We start from the raw sequence: 12,989 nt of genomic DNA, 5'->3' as shown, positions 1-12,989 counted from the left end.
TAGGGTACAGCTTTGTGTCTTACTTTAAAGACATGCTTTAAAGGTATACAACCCTAAATGAACGGTCAACATGAAATCCATACCTGGACAATTTAAACTGCTGTTAAATGCAAAAACTGTTCAATATCTGGTGTTATATTCAATTCAGCAACTTTTTGAAATGAAAGGCATCTCTCCTATTACAAGATACACTGATTTCCAACAATATAAAGCAAGGGCTGAGCAAGAAACTATTGTATCTTTTTCTTATTTATATACAGTTACAACAGTTTTGTGCACAGACCTCAAATTTTTATGGAAAGCAATGTTGCTACCATGCAGTTTTATAAGTAATACTTACAATAAGTCTTCCATGTGGGAAGCTGGTTTTCACCTTCACCTGAAGAATACAAAAATGTCATTTCCATAAATAGATGATAACATTAAGAATGCAAGAAAAGTTTGTACTTACAGTAACCATTCCAAGTAGGTATACTAGTATTTGCCTCGAACCTGGCTGAATATTCCACAGTAAAGTAATCATGTCGAGGTTTCCGCTTCAATAGACTTATCATTTTGCATAGACTCCTGTTATCGCCAATTTCATGTATAGTATAAAGTAACACTTGTTAGTAAAATATCCTGATGTTTATTTTTTCACTTGTTTCACAGGACATTTATTAAACGTGTCAACAGAAAGACACATTTATCTTCCCCGCTGCACTATAAGAACTTCCTTATTGCTATTGTGTAATTGTTTCACTATAACTCCTAAATTCCTTTCCTTCCCAGATAAAAATTTGATTCCTATGCAAATAGGAAGTATTCTATATTAATACAAATTGTTCATTTACCATATATATCTCTTTATTCACAGTCACACTTTACTATATACCGCATACTACCAGCAGTCATTACGTAAAGCGAACCATTAATAACTAAGATGAAAAGAGATTTTCTAGTCCAAGATTTTCATGAACTGAAATGAAAGAAATTTCTAATGTTACACTTATTTAGTAATCTTAAATCACTAGAAACCTTTTATATTTATAAGACATTACAAATAAGATATGATTAGAAGTCACATGGTAAAAGTTTCCTATTTTCGTTTACAATTTTGCATTCTTTACTTCCCTATTCAAGTGTAAATTTACACAATAACAAACCTCTCAAGTATAAAAAAAATTATGCGAAGGGGAATTTTTCTTCTCAGTTACTATTTAATCAAAGCATGCAGGGGCAGTCCCACCTGGGGCAAGGCAGTCTCACTTTTGGCAGTCTCAATTGAGGCAAGGCAGTTGCACTTGAGTCAAGGTAGTCCTGCTTGAGGCAAGGCAGTTCCACTTGCACTTGGGTATTTAGGCAGTTCCACATGAGACATGTCAGTCCTACCTTCGTCATGGCAGTCCCATTTGGGGAAACATTATGCCAGTTATACATTTTTGTTTTCCCCCTCAGTGGTCTAGTTTAGAGAGGTTTCCTGTTTGTAGAGGTTTCAGAGTACATGTTTCAATGTCAAATGAAATTCACCAAGTTACGGATCTTGTCATTTTATGTGGGTGATGTTAAAGAACAACAGTTACTATTAAATCCATTGAGTTAAATTACAAATTTGTACAGCAAAAGATTGATCTACAATTCTAAGTAGATAAAAGGGGCATACTTCATGAAATACTGACAGTAGACTTATTGACATTGTAATATGGTATGATTGGTGACGATGAATAACTAGTCTGAAGCAAATATATTCAAAAAGATATAGATAGCAATGAAAAATAGAATGTGCACTAAAATAATAATCATCACCATCATCATCATTATCATCATCATCCTCATCTCTAAGCGGACATTCAAAAACATAAAGTTCTTCTCATCTGCACTGTGAATACCAGTACTGTAAAATCATTTACAGTAATATTCGCGGGGGACTAATTTTCGTGTATTTCGTGGTGTCAATCCAGGCAATTTAATCCTAACGAACAAGCAAAATTCTCATTAATTTTATGATCAAAAGTTGAAATCCACATATTCATATCCCTACGAAATTGCCATTTTAACCAAAACCAAGAAATTTCATGCCCATGAAATTAAATGATTTTACAGTATGTCTTTTGCAATGCTCCAGAGTAATTACTTTTGCAGCTGATTGTACACTGCATGAGAAATATCAGCAATAACAACTTATTTACTTATATACCCATTATTTATAGCTCCTTGAATGAAAACATGTCATGCTTTATTTACATGATGACACAGTCAACAATTCATTGTCACATGGATGTAGGGGAGGTAACCCAAACAATTGTTCAAGTAAAATCTGTCCTAGTTAGAGTTCTTTGTCCAAAAATCTTGAAATTTTTAGTCAATTAAACAAAACTTGATAATTTGTAGGCACAGAACAAAGGCTGCTAGTCTGATCCCCAGGGATCGGAATTCCATATTATGTTCTGTGTGATGATTTGACAGAAGTCTGAACTTTAAAACACCATTTGTTCTCCACCTCTAATGTATGTGGAGAAGTTGTCAATTGCATGCAGAGGACAAGTTATTACTGTTGCAGGAACACTGGTAAAGTTAACTTAAATTGCCATTACATCCAATTTATCCAATCAATCAAACATGGAATTACATATCAAGACTCCTAGGGTGTTATTCAAACAAAGCTGGAAACAGAAAAGGCTATACAGGGAAGACAATCCAAGAATGCTGAGGCTTCCAGGTACACATCATATGAGCCGCACCATGTCTGGTCTGAGGATCCATGCTGTTCACTAACAGTTTCTCTAATTGCAATAGGCTTTGAAAGCGAACAGCTTGGATCCTGGCCAGACTGCGTGGATGCGCAGGCTGGTCTGGATCCATGCTGGACTTAAACGCACTATGTTGGTTTTCTTATGGCGTGGCTCATATGGTAATGTTCTAAGACAAACAAATAATGCAGAATACCATCTAAATATTTAGAACATGACTGTGCAGACTGTTATCAGTGAAGCCTGGAGCAGACAGTCAGGACAAAATCATAGCACCTCTTGTTTCCAATTCACTATTGATATAAGGTCTGAGGAACCAGACAAGAACAGCACCTTATTTTATTCCATTGACAATCACAAAACATTTAATTAACTCAAAGATTCACTTAAAGATTTATCTACAAGGTTTTTTAATAAATACACTATATATAGTCTGGTTCAGTGCTGACTGGATCTGGCACATAATTATTTCCTCAAACATTCTAACATTTACGAGTCCAAATACAATATGGCCTTTATAATGAAGATCTATAAATGTCATTTAAGAATCATTCTAGGTGCTTTCCACTTTCAAACAACTAGTAATATAGCTATCAGAACAGGGACTGACTACATATCACACTGAAGACAGGTGACACGATACCCCACCCAGTCATATTATACAGACACCGGGCTGACCAGCCCTAGAACTATCTTCTTAATGCTGAGTGCTACACAAGAACGCTACTAGTACCATTTTTCATGTCTTTGGTATGACACGGCCACATGATAAGAGATGTAATGTACTGAACAATATAAACAAGAGCTGTCTGATGACAGCGCGCTCGACTATTCGAAGAATTGATTGAAGAATGGTGTCAAAATATTTCCACGGATATTCAGACAAAAGAAATAAATAGATCAGACAAACAATGTTCCTGTATTACTTTGATTTCGATAAGTCTTGCACTAAATGGCAATATATGAGCCAATTTCAAAGTCCAAAAAGGGCCATAATTCAGTCAAAATAGTTATGTACTCTTGCCTACAGATGGAAATCATAATGATAAACAAGTGTTCAAAGTTTAAAAGCCATATGTCAAATAGTTTTGACAAAACATGGACTTGTATGGAAACAGAACCAATTTCAAAGTCCAAAATGGGCCATTATTAAGCCAAAATAGATGACAGAGTTATGTTCTCTTTCCTACAGATAGAGACTATTATACTAAACAAGTGATAAAAGTTTCAAAGCCATATGTCAAACACTTTACAAAAAATATGAACTGGTACGAAAAACTTAACCAAGATTTCTCAGTCAAAAAGGGCCATAATTCAGCCAAAATCCTTGATGGAGTTATGTACTCTTGCCTATAACTGGACATGGTGATGGTAAACAGATGTTGAAAGTTTCAAAGCTTTATCTCAAAAGACTTTGTCAAAATATGAACTGGTACGAAATATTAACCCAGATTTCTAAGTCAAAAAGGGCCATAATTCAGCCAAAATCCTTGATGGAGTTATGTACTCTTGCCTATAACTGGACATGGTGATGGTAACCAAGTGTTGAAAGTTTCAAAGCTTTATCTCAAAAGACTTTGTCAAAATATGAACTGGTACGAAAAACTTAACCATGATTTCTAAGTCAAAAGGGGCCATAATTCAGTCAAAATCCTTGATGGAGTTATGTGCTCTTGCCTATAACTGGACATGGTGATGGTAAACAAGTGTTGAAAGTTTCAAAGCTTTATCTCAAAAGACTTTGTCAAGATGTGGACTGGTACGAAATATTAACCCAGATTTCTAAGTCAAAAAGGGCCATAATTCAGCCAAAATCCTTGATGGAGTTATGTGCTCTTGTCTATAACTGGACATGGTGATGGTAAACAAGTGTTGAAAGTTTCAAAGCTTTATCTCAAAAGACTTTGTCAAAATATGAACTGGTACGAAAAACTTAACCATGATTTCTAAGTCAAAAGGGGCCATAATTCAGCCAAAATCCTTGATGGAGTTATGTGCTCTTGCCTATAACTGGCCATGATGATGGTAAACAAGTGTTGAAAGTTTCAAAGCTTTATCTCAAAAGACTTTGTCAAAATGTGGACTGGTACGAAAAACTTAACCCAAGGTGTGACGCCGACGCCGTGGTGAGTAGGATAGCTCTACTTATTCTTCGAATAGTCGAGCTAAAAATCAAGAGCTAGCATCAGGACAGCTACAAGTGGCCAAATGTTTGAGTTAAATGTTAGGTAGAGTGCAGCTGTGAACATCTGATATTGAGGTATATTTTAAACTGATCTCAATCAGCTGTATCAATCTGTTTAATAATCCTGTTTAATGAACAAATGAGCCGCAACATGAGAAAACCAACATAATGCGTTTGTGACCAGCATGGATCCAGACAAGCCTGCGCATCTGCGCAGTCAGGTCAGGATCCAAGCTGTTCGCTAATGGTTTCTCTAATTGCAATAAGCTTTGAAAGCGAACAGCATGGATCCTGACCAGACTGCGCAAAGCCACTATGTTGGTTTTCTCATGGCGCGGCTCAAATTTTATCTTTAAAGTCTGAGATTCACTAATACATGTCCCAAGAAATAACAATTTCGAAATTCATGTCAAAGAAGTAAAATAATTTTACAGCATAATAAATTATGTGTTTAGACATTTGGAGGTGCATACCCCAAAGACTCCCTGGTAAAGGACCCCCTGTTTAGTCCAAAATCCTTTGCTTTCACCTGATAACTATTATATTTGACCAGAACAAAGAGGAAAAACAAATGTTTATAGTCAGCATGTATTTTTCAGAAAATTAATTGATATATTACATGAATGAGATTTTTTCCATCTGTATACAAACAGATCACAATGAAATATGCATTCTTTCAAAACAGGCCATGTGGTAAGATAAAAGATTAGCTCATGCTGAAACATTCTGTTATTTAAATAAAGACAAATATCTTAATATTCTTTAGTTTAATCATTATAACAGCTTCATTATGTTTCAGTGTTAAATATAACAGGAAACTGCAACTTGTAACAGATTGTAAAACCTATCGGAAAGAAACTGGTATTGAATCACATTAATTGAGGATCTGCTACATATGTTGCTCATTATTAAACTAGAGATGCTTTTGAGAAAAGGTACTGCATGTCTCCCACAACTGCCCCAATGAAAAATGTCTAGTTTCTCTAGATGGTTTAGACGAATGGACCCAATTAGATGGCTTAGACGAGTGGACCCAATCAGTAATTCAAGGGCCATAATTCAAAAGTGCCTTAACGGATTTGGCTAGTTATCAAACTTGGCCGAGGTCTTATGGTCTAACACATTTTGTTCAAGTTTGGTGAAGATCGGATGAGAAATGTTCGACTTAGAGTGCGGACAAGCTTTGTGACAGACAGACACACACACAGACTGGAGTAAATCAAAATGTCTCCCACACCACTGTGTGCAATGCAAGCAATATACGCTCGAAGGTATGACCTTTGACCCCTAAGTGTGACCAAAGTGTTAAAGGATGGGAATAAAATTTAAAGAACTTGACTGTTGAAGCTCAAAGGACAGGAACAACAAGTGGAAGAAATTCCAAAAAAAAAGTCCACAGAAAAAATTCTAAGTCCACAAAAAAATCCTTACCAGGTACAGATATGTCAAAATACACCTAAAAATTGGAGGTACCATCCATGTTGTACCATAGTAAAGTGGTCTCAATTTTTCCCACAGGCCAATAATAAAAAAAATACAAAATAAGCTATTTATAGTAACATAAAAGGCAAGTAATTAAAAAAAAAAAAAATTATTGTAAGTGAACAAAAAAAGGATCTGCCAAATAAAAACACAGCAATGCAGAGCAATATACACATGAAACAAAGTCATATGACCTTTGACCCCTAAGTGTGACCTTGACCTTGAAGCGAGCCATCTGAAACATGCGCTCTGCACTTCGTCTTGATGTGAATGTTTGTGCCAAGTTTCTTTGAAATCCTTCAAGCAAATAAAGAGTTACAGAGCGGACACGAAACAAAGTCATATGACCTTTGACCCCTAAGTGTGACCTTGACCCTGACCTTGAAGGGGGCCATCCGAAACATGCGCTCTGCACTTTGTCTTGATGTGAATGTTTGTGCCAAGTTTCTTTGAAATCCTTCAAGCAAATAAAGAGTTACAGAGCGGACACGAAACAAAGTCATATGACCTTTGACCCCTAAGTGTGACCTTGACCTTGAAGTGAGCCATCCAAAATATGCGCTCTGCACGTCTCTCGATGTGGTGAACATTTGTGTCAAGTTTCTTCGAAATCCTTCAAGGGGTTCAAGAGTTACAGAGTGGACACAAAATTGCTAACGGTCGGACAGACGGACACTGGGGGTAGAACATAATCCGTCCCTTCGGGCGTATAAAAAAATGACTTTAGATGTTTTGCCTGTTGTAAAATCTTCTTTACAAGCATGAACCTTGCCCAGGTACATATATCAAACTCTGGTAAATCTCCACACAGACTGGACATACTTTATTTATGATACTACACACATCTGCTCTACCCTTTCCCCACCAACCTCTCCTATTATCTCCAGCCAGTTAAAGTCAGTGCAAAAGCACACACATACAAATACATATTAATAACAGTAAAAATCAACAATCTACTCTCTGTACAACATATAAGTTATGAACTTGTCATTTCTAATTCACTAACACAATACTGACACCCTATAAAGATACTATCTGTGCAAGCCAGCAAGCTTGAACCTGCTACAAAAATCATATCTTGCATGAGTCAACTTGATCAACCTGTTTGGTTTTCTCATTTTTGACAAGAAACAATGTGGCGTCTCTATGTGTACATGTAACTAAAGTAAATACATTAACATCTGGTTATTATAAGATGTGCAATAAATGCACTCTTGAAATTTTAGAGAAACATTTTTTTTTTACTCTTGAAAATTCTAAAATTTAATCTAAGACACACCACAATATCTGCAACATTTCATTTTAAAATTGGAACAGTTTAACAGCTACAGGGTATCTCATGAGGATTTTGGAACACGAAAAAACAGAAGCCATACAAAATATATCCTAAGTACTTCACAGAATCATTATAATGAAAAAATAATATTGTGGCATCAATGAAAAAAAAAGGCCCTAAGAATCCCTTAACAAGAGCTGTCTCAGGAGACAGCACGCTCGTCTATTTCAATGACTGGTCACATATGAGGAAGCTGGAGCTGTCACTGGAGTGTTTAATGACTCCAATGTGGATGAAGATATTGGACAATTTCAAATGCATTTAGTAATAACAGAGATAGAGATAAAGTGTATCAAAACATTAGGTAAGTATAAAAGGGACATATTTCACTGAAAATTTCTGCAAAAGTAATGTACTATTTTAAGTTTCAATCAAATCTGTTTACCGGCAGTAATTAATGAGATAGAGCAAAACTGCTTCACAACTTGAACCTGAAATTCTAAGTAAAAAGGATGCAGGTGATGTTGAGGAATAATTATTTTAAGTTTGAAGCAAATCTATCAAGTAATTACAGAGATACAGAGAAAGTGCATCAAAACTTTAACCAAGATGTGGACGTGGACGCCAGGTCCAGTAGCAAAGCTCGCCATATACTTCGTATAGTTGATCAAATAAGAGCTGCAAGTAGGAAGTGAGGAAATGCCACCACAGTATTAAGGGTACCCTTTCCTGAGGGTCAAGGTTGGAGATAAGGTCCTTTGACCTGAATCTTGCTTCTGAACATACTTTAAACAAGACATAGGTCCTATACCAGAAGGGGCATTTGTCATTCCTGCTGCCATACGTACCACATTTACTGGACCTGCACATTCTCCAAATAACCCACTTTCTATATACCAGGTTTCATGAAAAAATGTCTTGTCCTTTCGTAAAGTTTAAATGCAGGATCTATCTTTTGTGACTGATAAATTGACAAATTTAAACACAAATTAAAATGATGAGCATATTCTATAATTTGCTTTCTAACTATGCCACAGGTTTAACATACAAATCTCATACTTCCAAAGTTATAGCAGAATCCACAAAATTGGGACTGACCAACAAGTAGAAAGTAAAGCAGAGCAAATTAAACAATGTGCATGTTCTCTACCTTGTTTTCTATCTATGTATCAAGCTTCATGAAAACATCTCTTGTAGTTTTAAGTTATTGAAACTTTTTTTATAGAGACTAAAATGTTACCATGGAATAAAATAAAAGAAAGCAACAAAATAACAAATATGTATATTCTGCATGCTGCCAGCTATCCATGTACCAAGTTTCATAAACAATATCTTGTATTTAAAAAATCATTGGTCAATCCCATTTTGTCACTTTTTGTTATATGTTGGACTATTTGTCAAGAGGCTTACAAAAAGGGGCCTACACCCATATTTGTACAAATTTGAGAGAGGACCTTATACTGATGCAACAGACAAAGTTTAATTACCCATCTAGCAGATCATGAGAAAAAATCATTGAAATGTCATTCTAATATTAGGTCTAGCATCTAAAATTGGAAGAAAACCTTATTTATGATGTAGTTTCATGAAAAGTTGTGTAAGTTTTTCCATTTTAAGCTCTAGCAGCGCCTATAACGGGCAAAGCATCCCCATTTTAATAAACTTGTGAGAAGATCTTATAACGATGCTACAGACCAAGTTTGATGAAGACCCATCAAGCATTTCATGAGAAGAAGTTGTTTTTCTATTTTAACCTCTAGCAGCCCATTAAGGGGGCCAAATGCCCCCATCTGAACAAATTTGGAAGAGAACCTTGCCAGGATGCTACAGACTCCAAGATTACCTCATAATGATGCTACAGACCAAGTTTGATGAAGATCCACCAAGCGATTTCATGAGAAGTTGTTTAAAAGTACTTCTAGATTTAGCTCTAGCCACCCTTAAATGTGCAAAGTGCCCCCCCCCCCCCCCCCCCCCCCCCACCCCCCACATTTGAATGAAATGGGAGAGGACCTTATGATGACACTACAGATCAAGTTTGATGAAATCCATCAACAAGTTGTTAAAATGTCTCTATTTTTAACTCAAGTGGCTCCAAAAAGGGGCTAAATGCCCCTATTTAAACAATCTTGGGATGATGCTAAAAATCAAGTTTTGCGTATTTCAGACTAGTATTATTCAGAGGAGGATATGTATAGGTAAAAATTTTAACGACAGACACCAGACCATCCACCTATACTACAACAGATCACAACCTTTGGTTCAGGTCATGTCTTGTGAAGAAAAATTGATTATACATGTAGTCTGCATTTTTCTTTCTTAACATTTTGTGACATAAGCAAAATAGCAAACTCTTTAATTGATATAATAACTTCCTCTCAAGATCTTTATCTGATGACAAAGTTTTTAAACAAATACCATAAACAATTTCTGAAACATTATGAAAATATGAATCTCAACCTAACCCTATGTGGTCCTATTTTCATAAACTGTCTAAAACTGAATCTCTATCTCTTTAAAACGTCAAAACACTGAATACTTTCAGATAAAGCAAAAAAAAATTAAAATGCGAGGTACATATTCACCATATATGTTGCCTTTATTTAAACACACCAATTAAATATAAGGACCTTCAAATTCTCTAAATTGCCATCTATAATTTTTTAAGTATAAACCAGGTTTCATGAAGTTATACAAAATGTTTTGGTTCTGAACGTCTTTTATCTTTATGTACCAAGTTCATTAAAATACTAGTATCCTGCCAACTTTTCATGTTTTCCATGATCCAGATTTTGCGGATGGGCATCTTTTTGTTCATAATCATATTTGAATTAAAAACTATTTTTTGCCATGGGAATCAGATCTTTCAATGTAACAATAAAACAAATGGATGTGAATAAAATCCTTAGGGTCCTTTATCATCATACCAAGTTTTATTTGCGATGCTTGGCTCTGGCCATGTTTGCTGGGAAATCTATCCTTACCATTTAATTATTAGAATATCTTTCATATATTTCAAATTATTGCAGGCTCCAGGTTTTGCGGACAGACATTGTTCAGACGGAAAGCAAATTTATAGTCCCCACTCATTCTGTTTTCGACCAGATTTAAATAAATTATGGAAAAGGTGAGTCAAGCATTTAAGAACAGAAAACAAGGAGCTGCGTTCAATAAACGCTTGATGCCCCCGGTGGCATCCTTGTCGATAGATTTTGCACCTAAGTCCAAAACGCTGTCAAGGTCAAGGTCAAACTGAGGTCAGGTGATGTTTGAAGATGAGGAATGGTCACAGTTTACATCTGTATTAGTATCAATTCATTCTTGTAAGAGGTATTGATGCTAGACGAAACGGTCCCATTTGGTTAACCAAGAGATGGCCAATATAAAGCAACCTAAGTCCAAAATGAGGTCAAGGTCAAACTGAGGTCAGGTGATGTCTGAAGATGAGGAATGGTCACAGGTTACATCTGCATTAGTATCAAGTCATTCTAGTAAGAGGTACATGTATTGATGCTAGACGAAACGGTCCCATTTGGTTAACCAAGAGATAGCCCATATAAAGCAACCCAAGTCCAAAATGAGGTCAAGGTCAAACTGAGGTCAGGTGATGTCTGAATATGAGGAATGGTCACAGGTTACATCTGCATTAGTATCAAGTCATTCTAGTAAGAGGTATTGATGCTAGACGAAATGGTCCCATTTAGTTAACCCTGTACGGACGGCAGTAGATGCCGGGGGCATAAAAACTCAAAAAGGAATGTTTGTAAAGCAATCTAGTAAGGTTAATTTTAAAGTTCTAAAACTTCTATTCATTCTTATCAATACTTATCATTCTTATAAATTATTTGCATCCTGACTCTTCCAATTACAATGACCAAATCTTTCTTGTTTTCCTTTCAGCCTTTGATTTTCAACAAAATACAAACTATAATTACATGTATGTTGGTATACAACAGAAAATAAAACAGCCCTTATTTAACAGTAACATTGTACCCTGGATCTTTCACATCCTGCCTACATAGATAATTATAAGCATTCTGATACGTTTTTACAGAAATTTTGCAATTAGCATACTGGTATAGTAATTTCAATTTTTTTTTAACTTGAAAGTAACCTAATATAGATTAATAAAATGTGTTAACATTACTTACCACTCATGGATGTACGGTGATAAACCATATTGTAATATCGGGGTCTGGGTACTGGCCTTTCTTTGTTCACAGACATTTTCTTTCAGCAGCAACTCCACTAAATTGAAGAATCACATACTATTCTTATGTACCTTCAATTAAAATAAAATCAGTGTTACTTCAGAGTAAATTATCTAGAGAACTCAGTACAGAGTAGACAACAACAGTACAATGTACGTATGTGTTCATTTTGGCCTCAGTAACCACCATGACCTTTCAGTCCAAAATGGATTAACAACAACAACAATACAAGTAAATGAAGGAGTAAGTTCTCAAGATCAAATGCTTATTTCATACTGCTGATTAACATTTAGATGCTTATTAGGTAAAGAATAAAGATCTTTGTCAATAAACAAGAGTTCTTATTTGATAGTCATCAGATTAAATTTGAGATCTCGCTGTTAATCAGGTCCCAGAAAAGTCACAAACTAGCTCTATAGCTAAATCTAGCTATATACAGCTAGAATTAGCTGTAAAACCAATAACAATAATGCAAAATATGTAAAAATCAAATGCAAAATAGTCATACTCATGTCCCAATGCTTTATATGATGAAAGACACAAAACCAAAATCTTTGCATTCACATTTTCAATAAATGCAGCAATATTTTGTGAATGTGTCACTTGTGAGAATCAGAGCTGCATAAGACATTTAGTAATGACTTATCACAGAAATTCGCAACATGTATTGAAACTGAAACTGCATAGATCTCTGTACTTTGCGACTGTCTTTTGTCTCATAAACCATTTGGATGGGATAATAATTGTTTTATATTTGATATTGACATATATTGAACTACTGTTATTGGTTTTATAGCTATTTCTAGCTATATATAGCTAGATTTAGCTATATAGTTAATTTATGACTTTTCTGGGACCTTTTAATAGTGTTAAATTGTCAGTTAAGAACTTTGTGTTTGAAAGCTAACTATAACATCCTCTCTGCATAATTATACCATTTTCATATTGTTTAATGGACAGTCCAACTCCTAGACAATCAAATTACAGGTTGTCTAGAGATTCGGTAACTGGACCTCTGGACTGAGAGTTCCAGTTAACAAACCCCCAGCCATTACCTTTTTAAATTGGAAGTGGCTAGGGGTCGAGTAACCGGACCTCTAGACCCG

General features: G+C 35.4%; 1 protein-coding gene across 4 annotated transcripts in view; it reads right to left on the bottom strand.

The window, feature by feature from the left end:
* LOC123561559 (N-chimaerin-like) overlaps window positions 1-12,989 on the bottom strand; it is a 57,202-nt gene that overhangs the window by 37,350 nt on the left and 6,863 nt on the right. For 2 of the 4 annotated variants that reach the window (XM_045354020.2, XM_045354022.2), the window contains exons 2-3: window positions 11,824-11,954; window positions 341-379 (exon numbers count right to left, since the gene is read on the bottom strand). In XM_045354020.2, coding sequence (XP_045209955.2) covers window positions 341-379; window positions 11,824-11,899 — 115 coding nt within the window. In that variant the 5' untranslated portion in view covers window positions 11,900-11,954. Of the gene's footprint in view, window positions 1-340; window positions 380-451; window positions 1,100-11,823; window positions 11,955-12,989 lie in introns of those variants that run through there. The other 2 variants (XM_045354023.2, XM_045354021.2) reach the window with 2 other exon arrangements.

The sequence above is a fragment of the Mercenaria mercenaria genome, chromosome 10 (assembly GCF_021730395.1).
Source record: "Mercenaria mercenaria strain notata chromosome 10, MADL_Memer_1, whole genome shotgun sequence".
Classification (NCBI taxonomy): domain Eukaryota; kingdom Metazoa; phylum Mollusca; class Bivalvia; order Venerida; family Veneridae; genus Mercenaria; species Mercenaria mercenaria.
Note: the sequence above shows the minus strand (reverse complement) of the source record. Positions and strands in the feature narration are given on the sequence as shown.